The sequence below is a fragment of the Poecilia reticulata genome, linkage group LG14 (assembly GCF_000633615.1).
Source record: "Poecilia reticulata strain Guanapo linkage group LG14, Guppy_female_1.0+MT, whole genome shotgun sequence".
Taxonomy (NCBI): domain Eukaryota; kingdom Metazoa; phylum Chordata; class Actinopteri; order Cyprinodontiformes; family Poeciliidae; genus Poecilia; species Poecilia reticulata.
This window is the reverse complement of record NC_024344.1, coordinates 16,439,939-16,460,057: the sequence shown is the minus strand read 5'-3', so window position 1 is coordinate 16,460,057 and position 20,119 is coordinate 16,439,939. Positions and strand designations below refer to the sequence as shown.

Genomic DNA, 20,119 nt, shown 5'->3' with positions numbered 1-20,119 from the left:
AGTGAAATGTATGAATATCGTCCAAACGTCAGTAAATTTTCACCCACCCATGACAAGTATTGTATAACTAAACATCATGCTAGCTAGCTAGCTAGCAAAAAAAACCCATAGCTAGCTAGCAAGGGCATATTAGCAGCTAATTACAGGCAGATTCAACCGTCTTGAGTATCGCAATGAAGAGTGTGACTCAAGCTTTTGCCTGACAGAAAGGTTCAGCAAGAAAAAAAACCCCATAAAACATACGGGGTTAAATAGACCTGGCGAAACAAAATTTTAATTGACCATTGTTATTAACTTATCTAAGGCCAACTTATTTAAAAAAAACTCTGTTACATGAATTGTAGACTTTTTAAGAATGCGCGGGCACCCTGCATAGGATCTAAATTAATTTTCTGTGCTGAGCTGGAGTTGGCTTGTCTAAGGCAGCGATCTTTGCTCTGTCAAATCAAGAGGGTAGCAGCTGTTCAGTGAACAAGGAGCGCTTCAGGGACTGACACAGCTCCTGTCTGTGAGGAAACTCTCACTCCCTCCCATCCCTGACATCAGGACACTTACTAGCTGGTTATTCATCAACATGCCCTGAACTGCTGAGTTAACCCACAGGCAGCGGGAATGAATCTAATCCCCATTATCTGACCCACTTTAGCATCAGGTTCGTGCTCCACTTTCCCCATCCATTAGGGAGACAATGTAGCCCTCGGAGGCAGAGCCGGGCTTTATAGGAGCCAAAAGAACGGAGCGAGCGTTAAAAACAGAGAAGAAGAAAAAGAGGGAAAGTGATGGTCGCAGAGATGGATGGCTACACTTCAAAGGGCAGCAGAGACGGCTAAAGTGATGAAGGGAGTGGAGGGAACTGGGCTGGACGGTACATCAGGGACATGTGAGTGAACATGACGGTGCAGCTCTCGCCTTCGGTTTATCTACAGCGCAGCGTTTGTGCCCGCCGAGGGAAGAAAAAGCCCTGAGAGCCAAAGATAAAAACGTCGGCCTTTTCACAGCCTGCCAAACCCGCTCAGCCATGAAGGAGCTGTCAAAGTCGTGTCAAAACATCCATTTGATGAGCCGCCGTGTCATGTTTGCTACCACAAAGGTACCGGAGCTTAAAAACACGCCGACACTTCAGCTGGGTTTTATTCTGCTGCAACATTTCGATTCGTCTGTTGTCTGAGTAAAGTTTGGACACCCCACCCTCACTTCTAAATACAGTAACATATCCCTGCAAACGGGTTAAACGAAGACACAGTGGGTTCCCGAAATAATACAAAGGAGGAGTAAAACGTCTTTTTGTGAGACGGGAGCCAGGTCCATGGCGGTTCTGGGACTGGAGATGGAGCATATTGCTGCCTCCCGGCTCCATGTCAGACTCATGATGAGGCCATAACCTCTTTAGCTCCGGTTCTGTCTTTGGCAGAGAAAAAAGGAGTCACAACAGAGCAGGCAGAAATGTTCCAGGAGCTCTGGGTCTTCTTCACTTCTTAATCTTAGCAGAGATCTTCAGCCTGACGTCCCTCAGGTAGACCCGGCTGAGGTCGTCCCCCGCCTCCCGGGCGATCCGCGCCACCATCTTGCCCGCCGTGCCGATCACCATGGACTGCAGACACGAGAAGCGACGCAACAGGTTTCATTCTGTCTCGACTTGATCGATTTATCGATAAAAACAATACATTTTTGACCGAAGAGCCGAATATTAAATGATTAAAAATAAAAACAAATCTGAGGAAAAACTATTGAAACACAGGTTAGAAGACAAATAAAGAACTGAAATGGATTTAAAATAGAAAAAGCTTCAGAAAAAAGCATAACGTATAAAAACGTGCAGAACACTTTAGCAAAAATAAACAATAAATCCTTTTATGTTGGTTTATTTACAGTACAATTTAGTGTATTGTGATAAATTGGTATGGCTTGATTATCACACATGTGATCCATAACATATTATTATTGGTATTTTGTTCCATATCTTTAACCTCCACTGCATGAATGTAACAAACGCTGTAGCGGACAAGTATTTCAGTAATAGATTATTCTGACGATTAATCAATAAAAAAACTTGGGATATTTTGCAGATTTTTCATTTAACCACTTAAGAATATTTTATGCAATATTAGAAATACATAAAAAAATAAGTACTTAAATTTAGATTATTTGGATGGCAAAATGTGCTTAATAGATGATATTTTTTGTTCAAAATTTGAATTAGGTGAAGGTAAAACTGAGGGTTTCTGAATATAACATATTTACAGACTGAAGTTGTTTTTCATCTTAAATGCAAAATGTATATAATTTTTGTATATATTTTGCTTAATTACTCTTCTGATTGTGTGTGAATGGCATGTTTTTGAGTCTGTATATCCCAGCTAACGTTGAATCGATTACTAGATTATTTGATGATTTCAATAATCGATTCATCACGATTAAGTCGATTAATCATTTCAGCCCTTTTTCAAGTTATGGTTGAAAAGCCGTGACTTTTTAAAACCTGGATATACTTTAAAACTAACTGATCTAAAGCATGAGAGACGACCTGGAGCTCCAGATGATCAAGACCCAACCTTGTGATATGTTTTAGAAGACTACCTGCTTTCCTGTTGGAAACTACAAACAATTACACTGCATATAAACTATATTTCGCTGTGTCCATTCTATGAAATGATCAGAAAATATAACTTGATGTCAAACATTATTCAGAGGTTGTTTGTCAGTCATCGGTTTGCAGATCTCCAATTTGCTTTCCTCACCCAAACTGGAAAACCGAGTTCTTCTAAGTACCGCTCCTTGTGAGGGCAGTGGCCTTGAAACATTCAGCAGCACAGATGCATCTACAAACGTTTTTTCTCATCTAATATGCAGAGTCCAAAAAGGTGGATTAAATATTTATGAGATAAAAAAAGAAAAGAAGTTTAAGATAGGGGTAAATGGGGAATATATGTGTAAACATTGCCTGTAAAAAGGTGTTTTACTCTTTTTAGCTCTTTTACAAATCAATCGCGATCAACAAAATGTGGCTTTTTTTTTTTTTTTTACACAGCAGAAATCAGTTTTTATCTAATTGAAAACTGATTTTTACAAAATAATGACAAGTAAAAAAAAAAAAAAAAAGTAACATAAAATAAGTGATATCCAGGAGTACTGAAAGGACCTCCCAGCTGTATTTCTACTGCAATCACTTGCCACCCAGTCACTGAGCCCCACTCCACTCATTGTGAGAATCTCAGCACCATTTGGCTGGCCCTCTGTTGAATTAGGTCAGTCGCTTCAAAGGGGGTAAATATTTACGCAATCACTTATTTTGTGATACATATTTCTGTTCGATTGTCACTGTTTTGTAGAAATCAGTTTTTACTTTGATATTAAAGGATTGTCAAGGTACATTTCATGGTTGAAAAAAAAGCCAAATTCAGTCAAATGTCCATGTTTCAATGAATGCTGCACAAACAGAATATACGTTTCAGACTAACAATTTAACTTTTCTATCCTAAAATAAAACAAAACGGAGCATAAAATTAATCATCCTAAACAAAACGTCACATTCACAGTCAACCAGGATGACTCTGGGAGGCCTCTCCTAAAGATTACACGCAGATAAATGTTTACATCAGCATACTTATGTGATGCTTGTCTGTAAACAGCGTCCAGCTGCACATTTTGACCTTGTGATGTCACCGGATGAAGAGCTTGAGGAAAGCCAAAGTCTCCGAGCGTTTACACCGACTGGGACGTGCACGTTTGTCTCCGCGGAGACGTTTCTGGGTTAAGCTGCTGGACAGCTGCCGCAGCTAAATGATGCAGTGTGTATACACAGGCTAAACTGCAGGTAAACACACAGGACGTTAATGTCCAACCACCAAGCGGACATGCAGGGACGTGAAGCTGCCAGACGCCTTACAACCAGACGGATGGAAACGCTGCAGCACTTACCATATGAGATTCTTTCTTGGTGTACAGTTTCACGGTAATATCCAGCTCCCCGTTTTCTCCATCCTGCCAGAGTTCAATAGACTGAAAACAGAGACAGATTTTAAGAGTAGAAACTGTCTGCACCTACTAACAAAACTAAATGCCACGTCAAATAAACAGCTGGGGAGTTTTAAAAAAAGAGCTCTGAATGGAGATCAGAGGCCGTAAATATAGTTCTAGTTTCATACGTGTTGCTTTTATATATTAAAATTCTTTAAAATGAATTAAAATAGGGCTGCTCAGTGGCGCAGTTGGTAGAGCTGTTGCCTTGCAGCAAGAAGGTTCTGGGTTCGATACATGGTTGTGTGTCCTGTGTTCGATTCCTGGCCCCGGTCCTTGGGTTTTCCCCAGGTACTCCGGTTTCCTCCCACAGTCCAATAACATGACTGTCAGGTTAATTGGTCTCTCCAAATTGCCCCTAAGGTGTGAGTGTGTTTGCATGGTTGTGTGTCCTGTGTGTCTCTGTGTTGCCCTGCGACAGACTGGCGACCTGTCCAGGGTGAACCCCGCCTCTCGCCCAGTACGTTAGCTGGAGATAGGCACCAGCACCGCCCCCCCTGACCCCACTGAGGGACAAGGGTGCAAGAAAATGGATGGATGGATGAATTAAAATACACCAGAGGCAACAAGCACAACAAATCAGATTTTAAAACTAAAATTCCAAAACACAAGAAGAAACGGCAGAGTAATTTACGCTGACATGAAGAAAATGACCTCCATTTATGAAACTAGAACTGAAACGATTAATTGGATTAATCATGATTAATCAATTATTTGAATAATTGTCAAATAATTTAGTAATCGATTAATTAACTGGAGTATCCAGACTAAAACAAAGGCCCATTCCTACAAGAACTACATATTCAGAGCAGCAATTAAGTCAAAACTGAACAAATAATATATACATTTTGCATTTAAGATTAATTCTTTGTCTATAAAATACGCTCTACCCAGAAGTCCTCAAGTGCAGTTTTAGCTCCACTTGGTTCAAATTCTGTTAAAAAAAATCCTATCAAGCATCTTTTGCTGCCCAATTATTGATTGGTTAATAGATAAAAAAATAAACAAAGACCAGCCTTGTACTGTATGGGCGTAAGTAAAGCAGAAAGGCTGAGCTTTTCACATGTTGATGTTAGAAACATTTGTTTAGCTTTAGCAAAAAGATAAAAAAAAAGTGCCTAAAATGGTTAAGTAAAAAATCTGCAGAATGCACCAATATTTCTATTAATCAATTAATCTTTAGAATAATTGACAGATTAATCGGCTACTAAAATAATCATAAGGTTCAGCCCAAGATGAAACTTGTGCTCTGAACAGGCTGCGATGCTGTGACTGGTCTCCTCACCTGGGTCACGGAGTAGGGCACTTCCTGTGGCAGATACTCCAGCAGCTTCTCCCTGATGATGTTGGTGCAGACGTCCTCTGGACTCTGGTCAGTCAGAACCTCGCTGTGGTACTTCCAGGGTCCGGGCTTGGCTTCAACCAGGAAGTAGCTCTGCAAAAACAAACAATGTGTTAAAATGCATTCATAACTGACGGCCGTGTGCAGTTGTTTTCACATCTGAACGTGCGACAACCACAAACTTCGATGTATTTATTGAGATTTTACACGGCGAACCGGCACAAACCGAAAGATATTTATGAAGAGGAAGACGGAGCAGGAATGGTTTTCAAAGTTTCAAAACTTACCCTGTTTATTACGGGTTAAGTAAATTTATTGCTCTTTATGAGGGCAAACTTGATTTATTATGCCATTATCAATTTATGTAAAAATGGCCTCAAAACAACAATAGTATCACTTATCGCAATAATTGCTATGACAATTTATCATCCACCAAAATGCATCATGGCAGATAGATATGAATACTTTTGCAGGGCACTGCAGGTAATGTAATTTTTCTGCTGCTGACTCCAAAAACTATATTAGTATAGAAGGTTAATGTAAATGATCATATTTATGTACTTATACTCTTCTAATATTTACAGCATTAATTATGCTTTACACCACCTTTGTTATGTAGTTTAATTCTAGAAGAGGAGCCAAATACTTCGTACTTTAGGAACTTTATGTTATTACCTTAACGTACATTTTTCTTTATTTTGTTCCACATTACCAGAAGAGTTAGCGCGGTGAGTGTAACGAGTTTCAAACACCCCATGCATCCCTGTCTGGTGTTTCTGCTCACCTTCAGAGTCTCCACATCCTCTCTGTCCACAGACGACAGCATGAAGACGTCCTTAAAGTGAGGCCAGCCCTGCTGACTCCTCAGCTGCTTCAGTTTCTCTTTGCTCAGCACAGAGTTTGGCGTTTCGCCGCCCTCCAGCGCTGCTGTGTCCTCGTTGGGAGGTAACTCGGAACTCCTCTCAGGTTCCTTTTTAGCCCACGGAGGCTTGATGACGGGCCTGACCCGCACCCTCTGTCCATTCACCACGCCACACGTCAGCTGAGCCGTGATGTCCAGCAGCCTGCTCTTGGCCTTAAACAGGTCCACCTTAAAACATTATGAAAGACTTTTCTTAAAGTGCACGTGGAAGCACAAGCTTTTTTTTTTTTTTTTCTTACAGTTTTGGGTTATGTTCAAGAAAAAGTTGGCTGTTCTGTATGATGTAGATTGAAAATGGAGGAGAGAGGAACCACAGCAGAGCTGCTGGAGCCAAAAGGCTTGAAGCCAAGAGCCACAAACTGGATTTGAGAAGTTAGAATGGACAGCATGGCAGACTGACAAAGACAGAATAGATTGATCTTTTACCGTCGCTCATAAAGCAGAGTTAGAGTGGTGATAGTAGGAAGTGCTTCTTTTAGATTTTGATGGATAATAATACATTTCCTTTCATAATTTGAAGCACAAGGTCAACACTCCCTTTGACTTTTCCATATTTTGTTAAACCACAAACTTTAATGCTTTTGTGGGATATTTATATTCGTTTGGGTAGTTAAGTCATTTTAGCCTTGTTTTGTATAACTTTTCTTTGTTTTTAGCTGAAAAATTACAAATTTCCCAGGGACAAGAGATGGAAAAATAATTTCAAAATTTAAACAACCAGTGCTGAAGAATAAATAAATAAAAATGTGCATGTTGCAATAGACATGTGATCACTATCAATGGATAATATGTCCGATAAAATATTCAATAATTTCACTGAACTCCGATCCAGAACCACAAAGCATTCTGGGGGATGTAGGCAGAAGAAAGATCAACTAACCGACTCGCTCTTCGGTTACCTAGCAACAGCCTATTGAATGACTTCCACATTAAAATTTGTATGTTTTACCACAGTTCCTCATAACTGCTTAAAAAAACCCAAGTAGAGTGAAAACTGACTAAAACAGGAACGGTTACGCTATTAGTTTAGCAGAAATTTCAGATATTTAAAACAAAAAAACGAATCAATAATTATCGATATCGACTGATATGAAACCCTTATATTGTGATACGTTTTTCAGTCACATGATACAAAAAGTAGAACATCGTGTCGGTGGCAGCATTACAATGTGAGGACAGTATGAGACATGGATACCTTGTTGAGCACCAGGATTGCTGGGATGTGCGGATGCTCGGCCAGACATTTCAACACCTCGAAGTCCAGCGCGGAGCACATCCATCTGTCTGACACATCCACCATGACAACCACTGGAAATCGACAACAGTTCGATTTGTACGCTTTTCAGAAACGTTCAAACCACAACCGCAGCTCAGATCTAGACGTAAACATCTCATACTCAGGTCAGCTTCTTTGACGGTGTTCCAGGGATCCACGAGCAAGGATTTCTCCAGCTGGTGTCTGTGAAAGCAGAGGATCCGTTACAACCTCAGACAGACTAGAGACGTTTAGTAGCAACAAATAAGTGAACACAAAGTGCACCTTTTAGCCTTAAATGGTGTGGTGAGGCCAGGGGTGTCCAGCAAAATCTGCAAAATGAGCACAAAACTGACTGATCCAGGTCTTTTCTCTAGAGCTGCACAATTTGCTTAAATCTAGGGGTGTCCTGATACAATATTGATATCAGATATTGGTCCAATAAGAGCCAAAAGAATTGTGTATCAGATTATATTGGCCAGCATCTGGGATATAAGCATGCCCAAAGTACACTCGCTCCAGTATTTCACGTGCGCAGACAGGTTGGTAAATAATAAGTTGTTCTCATATTTATTGTCGTTGACTATTGATCTGTTTGATCGAGCCTTTTTTAAAATTCCACAATACAAAATAAGTAATAAAGGTTCGAATGATTCATGCTCATATTGTATCGGGTCGATATTGGTATCGGCCAATACTCAAAGATCCGATATCGGTATCATCAAGCTGTATCAAGACACCCCTGCTTCAATCTCTGGTGAAGCTCTTACAATCTGTGTGTTGTCCTCTGTTAGGACGCCCAGAGAACGTGACCTCGTTGTGTGAACTTTCTTGGATACAGCAAACACCTTTAAGCAACGATAAAAGATGACTTGTGAGCATCGCCTCCTCTACAGTAAGATGAAACAACAGCTAATGCAGGTTTCAAAGACAGATGAAGACCTTTCTGCCGAGGAGCTGGTTGGACAGCGTGGACTTCCCGGCGTTTGGCGCTCCGATTATAGCCACCTTCAGCACCTTTGAGTCGGGAGGCTGGTCAGGATGTCTGTGCAACAAGGATACCTGTTCACCTTTAAAGGCACGGCGCACGGGAAGATGATTAGAGTGGAAAAACAACGGCATGTCAAATTGGTGACAGGACGACATCATCAGCACTTTTTGAAAATAACGCCAGGCCTGCACAGTCGGACCGGTAAATCTCCGAGGCAATGGCCTGCTTACTGCTGTCTGGAGGAACTGAGGCTGGGAGGTGATAAACGCCGTCGTCCGTCTCCGCTGCTGTGCCTTTCATCACTCCGCCGAGAAATGCTTCAGATGTAATAAAACAAGCAGGAGTGAAGATGAATCCGTGCCTCCCGCCTCGGCTGCGGGCGGCAGCGCTTCCTGTTAAGACATCAACATCTCTGTGACTTTGATGCCCGCGCCAGAGCAAGATGACTGATTGTGCTTCCTGGATGCTGAATGATTTGGAACATTATTGGGATTTATTCACAGGGTCCTTGTAAAAAAGGCCCCTCCGAAAATTCATCAAAAACTTCATATTCTAATGAAGCAGATCTTAGGAGCTGCGTGACGTTATCAATGTCTTGTGCAGCTTTTTTTTTGTTTTTTGCATAAAAAAATTAGTCTTCTGATTCCCCTTCCTCCATTTCATCTTAATCCATGACATTCTCTTCCGTCACATCAACCCTCTAAATATGCTTAGTTACAAAACTCCCCCATATCCTACAGGGAAGCATGTAGATGAAGGAACTCAATGTTTGCTTACAATAACAACAATACAAGAAATACCACATTTCAGCACACTTGGGGTTTCAGTTGCTACTTTCCATGTTTCTTAGTGTAACTGACCCACACTAGAGTTCAGTTATTATATCTGGCCCAAAGTTAGGATTAGCTTTGACCATTTAAAGAAGACTGATCATGTATATTGTGCAATCTGCCACTCATACCGCACCGTTGTCTCACTGCCATGGTCTTCACATATGTCCTCCTCACTATCTCACAAACTCATTCAGCATCAGTTACAGAAAGAGCACAGGTAGTTCATTTCTTACCTGTAGAACTGCAAAACTCTAATGGACAGTTGAGAAATTTTACATTTACATTTTAAAAATTATTTAGCTGCAATCCAATGAGCAAAAACAACGAAGATAGTTTTCTTAATCTCTGTTTAATTGCGGTGACAAAGGTTTGGATCTGTCTGGATTTTAAAGTTGAAAAGCTTTCTAAACTTTGTCTAATAGCATGTAGTTTTGTTTTGTTTTTAATTTCCCTTTAAATGTATTTTCATGTCTTTAAATTCTAGTTTGGTCCAATATGTCTTTTGTTTTTATTTTTTTATTTTTAACATTTATGACATACCTTTTATGCTTATTTTTTCACTTTAGAGCATTTATCTTTTTACTGGTTCTGTGACATGAAGGCATTTATCTCAGTTTAATATTGTTGTTTTATTGTTATACTTTATCTTAATTTTTCTAATTTATGTTGTGTTTTTTTTGGGGGGGGGGATTTGAGTTTAACAGAAATTGAAAAACACTGTTTTTGAAAATTTGCAGTAATTTTATTATTATTATTATTATTATTATTATTAAGAAAATCATCTTATTTCACAACAAATAAATTGTTTTCTTAATTTAGAAAAAAAAATAAAAGAATAAATATATAAGCACTTGAAATGAATCACAATGAATCCATTCTTTTAAAAAAATACCCTAATTGCACATGGAAATAGCTCATTTGGGGTCAAAATAAGATTAAATTAAAATGAAATAGCTTTGTTTAGTTGAGCAATAGTCATGATAGTCACATTTTGTGACTATCTTTAATTATAGTGTCTATTTTTAAAACAGCAGAAGTAATATAATTACCCTAATAATTATATTTAGCCTATATAATTACTGGGGTACTAACAGTGTTAGAATTCCACTCGACGTAAAAAACCTCAGAGTACTTTTATTTATCTAAATGTCACATTATTCCAGCTGGTGGGCTTGCTCTAATACTCAGATTTGTCTCCCTGCTTAAACAGCGTCAGATAGAGGAGCAGCGGAAACCTTAATGTTAGCACTGACCCGCAGCGAGGAGGCATGACGCACTTTCCTGCCGAGCAGACCCGATCAGCCGCGTGGAGATGACGGCTCCATCTCTGAGCAGACGGCCGAACACCCGGAGAGCCATGATGCTCCTAAACACGAAACGTTCCTACTTCAGACTATAAAACACTAAATACTGTGACAGAGATTAGACGCTTGTTTACATTCACATTGCCTCAAGGGTGACACCATGTTGCTTCAGTCAACGACAAGCAGTTTCCGCTTTGGAGATCGTCCGTATGACGTCTGCGTGAAGGCTACACCGCCCCCTAACGACCACCATGTTAACTGCAGCACCTTAGTGCTGACTGAGAGGCGTTGCTGTCAACCATGTTTTCAGTTAATAACCGCAGGTTAATGGCATGCACCAGGAGTGTCGAAAGAAACGTGGACTGTAGTAATTCTAGCTAAATATGACAGCTAGTATTGACGCTTTTTCTAGTGTTACATTGATGCATGTAACACTAGAAAAAGAGCTGTTCATTCAAAATGTTAGTTTGTTGTTAAAATGTCCATGACATACATGCTTAAGTCCATGCCAAAGGAAGAACATAAATAAACTGATATGATTATTAGAACCATAACTGACACAATACTAATTAAGTGCAATTTTCTTAATTATCAAAGAAGAAACGTAATGCTATAAATTGATACATGTAAGCATACATGCATACTGGAAGAATGATGAACATCTCTAGTCATTTTAATAAAGCAATATGATTATGATTGTGGTCAAGGAAGACATTGCTCGTTTGGCTTTTAGGTAAACATTACTCACAGTTATCTGGCTAATGTCCGGCGCAGACGTTCATTCATATTTACCTATCCAGGAACACATTGTCTGCTGTCAACAGGAACTTCAATTCCTCTGTAGTTACTTCTACCACCCTATCAGAGACAGAGAGGTATTCAAGCCTGGAAGACGTCCCTGCAGCATTTTCTCTGTGACATGCAATATTGACTCTTGGCTTAAGGGAACTCTCTTTGCTCCAAGATTGTTTTTCTCTTTTTTCTTTTTAAAATTTCTCATGAGGGTCAAGGGAAGATATATTTTAGACTTTCACCTTTTGCTCCCCCTTTAACCTCAACCTTTCTTCCAGCCTTTCTTTAACCAGCATGGATTTGGGGCTTATCCATGCTTAGTTTTACCTATAGAAATCTTAGTCAGCTTTTTACATGTATAAACAACGTCTTCAATGTGCTTACAACACCATTAGTTTCAAAATGACAAGAAAGCTTATCAATTAAAAAATATAAATATTTTTCAAAAACATAAGAATGCTTATGTGCTCCTTTTTCACATTTCGTCACCTTTGAGATATTTCTTTGGAAAGACCAACATATATTCATAGAAAATAATTGGCAAAGTTGGATATTCATTTGCATTTAACTACTTTGTAAAACCACAGTTACAGCAGTCTCAAAGCAAACTTGACAATCCCTTTAAAACCACTTTGAATCTCTTAATCTATCACCTGAAATTATTGAGATAGTTATAGTCGATAACCGATATTTACTGATATTGTATGTATTATTTTACTATCCTTTCGACTTCTTGAAAAGAAGCCGCTGATTTCATCACTGCCTTTCTGTTTCAGTTAAACTCCCCATGATCCTGCAGCTCGACTATCACTGTCACTTGACCAACCTCCTCCAGAAACAAATGGCAACGAGATGGAAATAAATATCTGTTGTTAATATCGGCCCAGCCGATTCTGACGTTAGTGCCGATACATCATGCATTCCACGCCCGGGATTTTTTATTATTTCTGCTCAGATGTTTGACAGCTATATATTGTCTCCGTTGAGAAATTAGGGAGGAAACAAGCTGATGTGCATAATTTTGCAGCAAATTCTCTGTAACTCCCAGAGGACACCTGGGGGGGGGCCCTCAGCTCTGGAACCACCTGTCAACAGCAAGTAGGACATTTAGAGGCGAAAAAACCTCCGACGGCAATCCCATAAGAGCTCATCACAATGCAGAAACACATCTGCTGACATGAGCAACTTGCAGTTTAAATGGATGACGGCGCTCGCGGGATCTTTTTTGGGGGCCGGGGATGATATTCTGTTGATCGTTTGGCGAGGGCTGCTGTGCCCCGTAACCGCAAATCAGATTGCACCATGCAGACGTTTTCCTTCCCCCTGGCTCCCCGGAGCGCACAGAACAGAGCTTATCCCCGAGGGCGCTCCGAGCGCATTTGTGACAATGTTGTGGAGGTTATATTGAGCACTCTGCCATGCCTGCTGTCATACCCAGTCTCTGCAGCTCCTCAAAAACCAATCCACAACGACAAGTCGACATAATGACTTTATAACCGTGAGGCCTGTAAGGTTAATCAACAGGCCGAAAAGACGAGGCTTGCATATTGATTGATTACTGTAACACGGTGTTCCAAACACGCACGGCGAAAGCAGGCGGAGCAGATGTCTCCCTGTAGTCCATCAAAACCCGCCGGCTGTTTGTTAGTCCTTGAGGACTTGCTCGGGTTGGAACAAACACCTCCACTGGGGGAGAATGATGAAGGATATCAGGTAGCTCACAATCTGTCATCATCTAGCTCTAAAAGCTCGGCGGCGACGGAGGAGGGGGGGGGGCAACAAAAATGGAGCTTTTAGCAGACACTTACAGCCAAATTCCATTTGAACCAGAAACCAAAAAGGATATTTGAGGATCAGTAATGTTTGAACTTTCCCTACATCTGCCTTTCTCCCACTCTCTGCCTCTCAGATTCATTCAAGGCTCTTTTTTTTTTTTTCCTCCCTTTGGGCTTTCCTCACATGGCCACTTCACGTGGGAGTGTATCCGAGTTCTTTCTGTAACAGCATTAACTTTGGCCTTCAGGAAGAAGAACCCACTACACCCCGACCGAAAGGGAAAAAAAAAGAAAAAGATTTGCTTGCGTACCATTTAATCATAAGCACTTTTGCTGTTTGAAGTGCACTTGCCAATGAGATCCAGCACGTTGTGATGGAGGGGGGAAAAAAAGAAAAAAATCTCATCCTTGTTGCTGCAATCCGACGAGCTGTTGATTCCTTTCAATCCGGTTTTGTGTAATTCAAGCAGCCAGCGGTGCATTAGCAGGTCAGATCACCCTGAATACGCAGGAAGTTTCTGCAGCTGAACCAGGTGGTGTCATGACGCGCCCGGCCTTTGCTGCCTCTCCTGTTGATTTACTGGGATTAGACATGCGAGGAGTGTCAGGTTCATGCACTAATAAGGAGACCTCTCCGCTCTCAGGGAATAACAAAGTATGAGCACAAGCCATGGGGGCATGTCACCGGGGGAGTGGAGGTGTGTGTTGAGAGGAAAAGAGGGGAGGGGGGGAAGAAAAACAATCTGTCAGAGCATCCGTCACTCCATCACTGCTGATTGCAGTGAGAGGCGTGATGCAGCACAGGCGGCTGGCTTTCTGTGAAACAGCCACTCCTTAACTTAATCATGCTGAGACCCCCAGCGAAGACGGACTATTTGTAAAGAATCCCACTGATTAATGAATATATGGATGCATCTTCGTATGAGTAGACCCAACTAGATTTAGAAGGCACTGCCTCAAATTGTGGCGTTGTTGGCAGGATTGTAAGGCGTGTGCTTGCAGTAGCTTAAAGTTAGTTCACTGTATTAGACTTCTTCATTCTTGTGAATAAAATAAAATGTTTTTAATTTGCAAGCAATGCCTCTGTTAATTCTTCCAAACTGATCCATGTAAAGGGTTGGTAAGAATTAGGATTTAAAGCTCTTCTGCCACTCACTATAGTTAGCAGCGATTGTGCCACAGGTCACATATGTAAAGACTGAGAAAGGCACGGGGTTTAACTGTTGCATTGCGTGCGACGCCTTAAAAGACCCCCAGGGTCCCTCCATCCAGCAATCACCGACCCATACGTCCTTGCTCAGGGCTTCCTTTGTAAAAGATGTGATTTGGCTCCAAACTACCCATATAGGTCACACTGATGCTCTGATTGTACACTCTCTTTCTCAGTGGGGGAAATAAAAGGGTTGGGGAGGTGTAAGGGGAAAGAAAAAAAAAAACTTTTATTCATTCTAGACTTGCAATCGATGAGACTTGTCTGTGAAGTGGATCAATAATGCCTCCCTTTGAAATCATCAATCACGTCAGTGTTGAATTTAAAAAGCGTAATTAGGAACAACGTTCTTAAACATCCTGTATTGACGTCTTCTTCGCCATGGAGAAAGACACCATTCTGCATCATTAACTTTGTATTATTGCCTGATGGGGCCCCGCTTGCTGCTACTTCCCCACCTGCTGAACTCGGAGCGCTGCATGTGATTGGGCTTTCAAACCAAATTCTTCCCTCTTTCTGCCGCCGCTGATGGGGGAAGTGAAGCTTGCAGGCCTAAATTGGCTGAAGTATTGTAATAAGCTGGGCCTGTTCTGGGAGCCGGGGGCCGTGCGGTTATCTCTCACAATGCGCCACATCAGGCGTGTTTGTGGCTCTGAACGTGTGTAATTTTCTCCAGGACAATCACGTGTGATTACTTTTTGTGGCGACTCCACCTTGACATGACATTACGCGGCCGCCCAACACACGTTTTGGAGCGTTCTCGCTAACTCGGCCCAATCGTCGGTGTTGTCCGTCTGCCTCCGTCTGGTAATAAAAGGGTATCAATACTGTGGAGAGGGGCAGGTGGGCGATTGTAATGGAGTAATTTATTTTAGTTGTCACAGAAATATAAGTCTTTGATTAGGGGGCCATACACACCAGGCTGCACAAATAGAACATTTCATCAAATCACAAAGCATGTGACACTATTGACCAGGAGTGCTCTCTCTTGGCTTTATCTTTCCCAGCAAGATTCCTAATATAGTACAGCACACGAGGAACACTGAGGCGAGCCAGATAAACACTGCATGTGCAAACAAGAAGGTGTCCATTAAGCATAAAAAAATAGGCTTTGAGGATTTATTAATTTGTTTTTGTGATTTATTTTTGGAAAATATACAAAGCCAGGCAAAGGTTGTTTAGAGCCTAAAGCAAAGTTTGATTTAAGGGCTTATTTACCACCATCTCTTCAAATGTGACCGAGAAACCACATTTTGTGCACTAAATACTTGTTTGGTTGGCCCATAAGAGCACAGTGCATGACAGTATTTCATCAGTGAGTTTGTGTTATTAAAAAATAAAATGTCATTGAAGTTGACAGCTGCTAAATGAATTGCAGAGACATGCTTATTCCTTTACATGATTGCAAGCAATGCATCTGCCACTTCTTTTACGTTCTAAGTAAAGATCAATTTAACATTAACAATAGTTCACAATTCTTCTCAGATTGCATGTGCTTTTGGTCCAGCTCTGAGTGTTTTCAAAACTTCTACTAAGTTGTAATTAGCTGATTGCCATGAGCCAGGCTTTATTTTTGTTATATCGAAACATTTTTTCTTGGACTTTGGCAGCATTTGCCCTCATTTTCTGCTCAGTCTTGTGCCTAATCACGATAAAGTATAGTTCATAATGAGATTAAATTTTAGGTGAGGGATGTCAAACTCATTTTTATTTGGGGCCATATAAAAATTATGAATGTCTTCAAAGAATTTATTGATAAAACCTATTAATAAAATATGAATAAATAGCTTCCTCTGTATTCAGTAAGCACTTCTTAAAGTGTAGAAATATTAAACGCCTTTTCACATTGATGCAATTTGGCAGTTTACAGATAAAAACTAATTAAGTATTGTTTAAGAACACACCTGTTACACAGATCAAACACAGATCAGCAGAGACAGGAGTACTTTCTATGTTGAAGAAGAATGAGAGGAAAATTACGCAACAGTAGAGCCAGACCTCAGGCTCAAATAAACTGGAAAGAAAACCTAGAAGCACCCATTGTGAATAAAAAGTAACCATGTATTTTGGACTTTTTCACATTTAGGTACATTTTAAGTACTGAGAACAATGTGTTTTATTGGGATTTTATGGAATAGACAAATGCAAAGTAGCATAGAATAGCATGGCATACTTTACAACAACCTTTCACTGCACAGGACATGTCTTGTTATATTGCTCATTATTCTCTGTAAAAATAGCTGAAGCTTAATCTACATTTGTAGAGTCCAAACGTTTTGCCTTGTGGGCTAAAATTATAAAGTGAAAAGTTCTCACATTTCTCAAAACCTGATTTTAAAATACACCAAAACTAATTTCAATTTTTTTTTCAAAACTCAACAGCTTTTATATCATTAACACATACAATGCTTTAATGATATAAGCAAATTGCTCTGATTTTTGTATCAAAATTAATCTGTGATTCATGTTAGATCTGAAATACTTTAGTCTTATTAAAAGAAAGGCATTTTTCTTCAAAAATGCTTGCTGCAACCTAATAACTGCCTGTGATAGTCTGTAAAATTTGCATCATTCTTGAATTGCAAAATCATGCACAGGTGTCAAACTGCAGTCCTGGAGGGCCACTCCCCTGCAACTTTTAGATGTGCCTCACCTGAATAGAATAATTAGGTCATTAGCAGGCGTCTACACAAGGAGGAGGTAATTAAGCCATTTGTACATCCCTGCTCTCTATTGTCATAAAATATGAAGTAGTGAAGCCATTGGTGGTATTTTTAGGGAATTTATTTTATTTTAGACAAGTAAATATTTACAATGACACGTATCTTTTAAAACCAACTGCTAACTTCGCCATTTAGCTCAGATAAGTCGGCTGTGCCTTTAACGCTCTCTGTCGCACGGCTCTGTTTGGAACGGCACCTGCCAGTGCGCATGCGCCGGAAGTTGGTGCCGCAGACAGCAGCAGCAGCAGTGATTCGGCCAGCGCAGGGCGACGGCAGAAAATCTGTCCGTTTTAAACCATGGCCACGGTCTAAAATGATGCTTTTCCCCGAGGTGAACGGAGGGTAAGTTCCTGCGTCTTTTCCCCGTGTTTGCTGCTCGATGCCGTGTGACGTCCCCCTGAACCGAGGCAGAAATATGAGGGGAGGCTGGGAAGGCAACAATGGGACTGTGTATGTTTCAGACTGTCTGGCTAGCTTAGCCCGGAGCCCTGGCAGTCAGCTGGCACTCTGACTGGCAACCTGGAGGTTTATAGCTTTCTGCTGACCCCGTTTTATCCCAGCTTATCTGTTGTGAAACCCCACAGCAACGCTTTGGCTCTCAGTAATGGCATACATGTTTATAGGCACACGGGGAGCCTAATTTTATCATTGCAAGCTGGTGTTAACTGAGCGAACTGGGCTTTTTAGCTAGTTGTATTTTGTGATGTGACACCAACCCGCAGGGGATTATTCATTTGCCTGCCACAGGATTGTCATAATTTGCACTACACATACAGGCAGTTTTATACCACTTCTCCCAGGATGTTTTAGGCGAAGTGTTAAAAAAAAAAAAAAGCTTCATTGAAATAAAGTTGAGTTTTTAAAAAAAATGTATATACATTACATTGCTCAAATTTAAAGTGCGTTTCGCTGGTGATATTCCCTAAAATCTTCGGAAATTGGAAGCAAATATCCAGATGCGAGTGTCAGCCCTGTTCGCGGCAGACTCGGGGATGTGTGCGCTGTGCAAATAGCAGCTTTACGCGCAGCGACAGAGGAAAGTGTTTGCACCTGCAAAGGCAAGTGTTAAAGGTGATAACAAAAGGTTGACGTCACCGGGCTCATCCTGATCCTGCCGCACAACCTCGACCACCGAGGAGGAGGAGGAGGAGGAGGACAGGAGGAGCAGCTCCGGAGCAGGAGAGCTCTAATGGATCGTGTCTGGAAGGAGGAGGACTATCTCTGATCAAATTTCGGGTATCCTAAGGGCGCACTTAACTAATGGGATCCTATCGATGTCTCCCCTCCTCCTCTTCCTCCTCCTCTCCTCCTGTGAGCCTGGTCTTTAGACGGAGGAATGTTAATGTTGCCACAGCCTGTCCGTGTTGTCTTTGGCTGCTCTGGGTCCGCTGGCTCCGTTGGTGTGATCGCTCTGTAATGTCACGGATTTTATTGAGGCATACCGCAGTATAGAGCAACTCCACAGCGACTGATGGGACCGGGAAAGTCTTACCCCCGGCTCAGGGTAAGATGAAGCTGGATTAATGTTGGGTAGGAAATGATCGGGAGATACCAGCTGTTCTATTCAGGACTGTTATTTGTTGGGGAAGCGGATCCATAATGACAAAATGCGGGAGAAAGATCGTGTTTGTGTTGATCAGTGTGCGGCGCAATAAAAGTAGAAATGCACCAATCAGACTTTTCTGGGCCAATACCGTTTTCCGATTTTTCTTTTTTTCTGTAATCCAACAATTGTGCTTTCATATAAGAGAAAAAAAATGATAGAGAGGTATTTTATAATACAATGGAAAAATGAAGTTGCAATATTTTCACATTCATGTGTGGAGGCATCTTCCCCACCCTTTGTATGATTTTTTTTTTTTTTTTTTTTTTTAAATCAACAAATTAATTTGAAGACTCCTCTGAGTCATGACATGCTTGACAGTTCAATATTCGGGCAGAAGAGACTATATTCAGTAAAATCCTGCTAATCCACCTAATTTGCTTTTGCCACCCCCAAGTTTAAATCTCTTTCTGTAAATGCTCTAAACATGAAGGTTTAACTTTTTAATAAACATAATATGATGGATATTAAAATGTATTTAAATGCAGTACTATCCAATGGAATTATTTTGTAAATTTAAATCATGACTTTTATTCCTGTCTTCAATTTGTTTTGTTTTGCTGAAACGGTCATTGAAGTCAATTTTAACACTTAGATGTAGCTTAGCATCAACAAGAATAAATTTGTATCAAACACAGTGTTCAGTTTGTACTGTATTGATTCATTTTCAATATCAATGGTTTTATAATGTCGTACTTCAGGTAATCCATCTTAACGAAAATATCGATAAGATAATTGAACCGTCTACTAAACCCATCCTGTATCTACTCTTTACTTTCTATCAGCTTCATTTTCTAACCCAAATCCAACTGGACAAGTTGTGGCAAATTAAACCAGTCAATAAGGCAATATTTTGCAAATCTGCCTTTGTTTATGCATCAGGACGTCTTGAACCTGATGCTTCTACTGGTGTAAAAGACGACGACAGGACATGGTAGGAAGACGATGGCGCTGCATGTTTTTTAATGACTTGCCACACAACAAAACATATTCACCTGAATTTGTTTTTATTGCATTTATTTAATGGAAACACCACAATTGTGAAATTTTTTTTAAATTTTTTTTATTGACAATAGCAAAATACTGAAAGTTTTGCGCACATTTGTAATGGAAACCTATCTTTGAAGTCGACTACTTTAAATATTGCAACTGTTTGGAGTTTTGCTTTACTTGCATCAGAACCTGCAGTTTGATACAGAAACGACAGAAAGCAAATCTGTGGTCATGTGATAAAGCAATCCCCCCCCCCCCCCCCAAACACAAAGGTGAGACTGTTTAATTTATGGCAGCATGGAGGATGGGTTCAGTGATATCCTGTGCTTGCTCAAACAAGAGCCTGATATTACTTGCCC

At 40.6% G+C, this 20,119-nt stretch overlaps 2 protein-coding genes across 4 annotated transcripts in view; one reads left to right on the top strand and one right to left on the bottom strand.

The window, feature by feature from the left end:
• Positions 1-1,113: 1,113 nt before the first annotated feature.
• On the bottom strand, positions 1,114-10,862 carry eral1 (Era-like 12S mitochondrial rRNA chaperone 1). The gene is made up of 11 exons (XM_008428084.2): positions 10,614-10,862; positions 8,758-8,919; positions 8,479-8,606; positions 8,307-8,384; positions 7,822-7,868; positions 7,679-7,740; positions 7,477-7,589; positions 6,144-6,449; positions 5,303-5,452; positions 3,919-3,999; positions 1,114-1,591 (listed from the first exon to the last, which is right to left on the bottom strand). The coding sequence occupies exons 1-11, from the start codon at positions 10,717-10,719 to the stop codon at positions 1,469-1,471; spliced, it is 1,356 nt and encodes a 451-aa protein (XP_008426306.1). The 5' UTR covers positions 10,720-10,862; the 3' UTR covers positions 1,114-1,468.
• Positions 10,863-17,241: 6,379 nt separating this feature from the next.
• fam222ba (family with sequence similarity 222 member Ba) overlaps positions 17,242-20,119 on the top strand; it is a 47,564-nt gene continuing 44,686 nt past the window's right edge. The window contains exon 1 of one of the 3 annotated variants that reach the window (XM_008428083.2): positions 17,242-17,506. The gene's annotated coding sequence lies outside the window, so the exon portion shown is untranslated. Of the gene's footprint in view, positions 17,507-18,359; positions 18,669-20,119 lie in introns of those variants that run through there. The other 2 variants (XM_008428082.2, XM_017308649.1) reach the window with 2 other exon arrangements.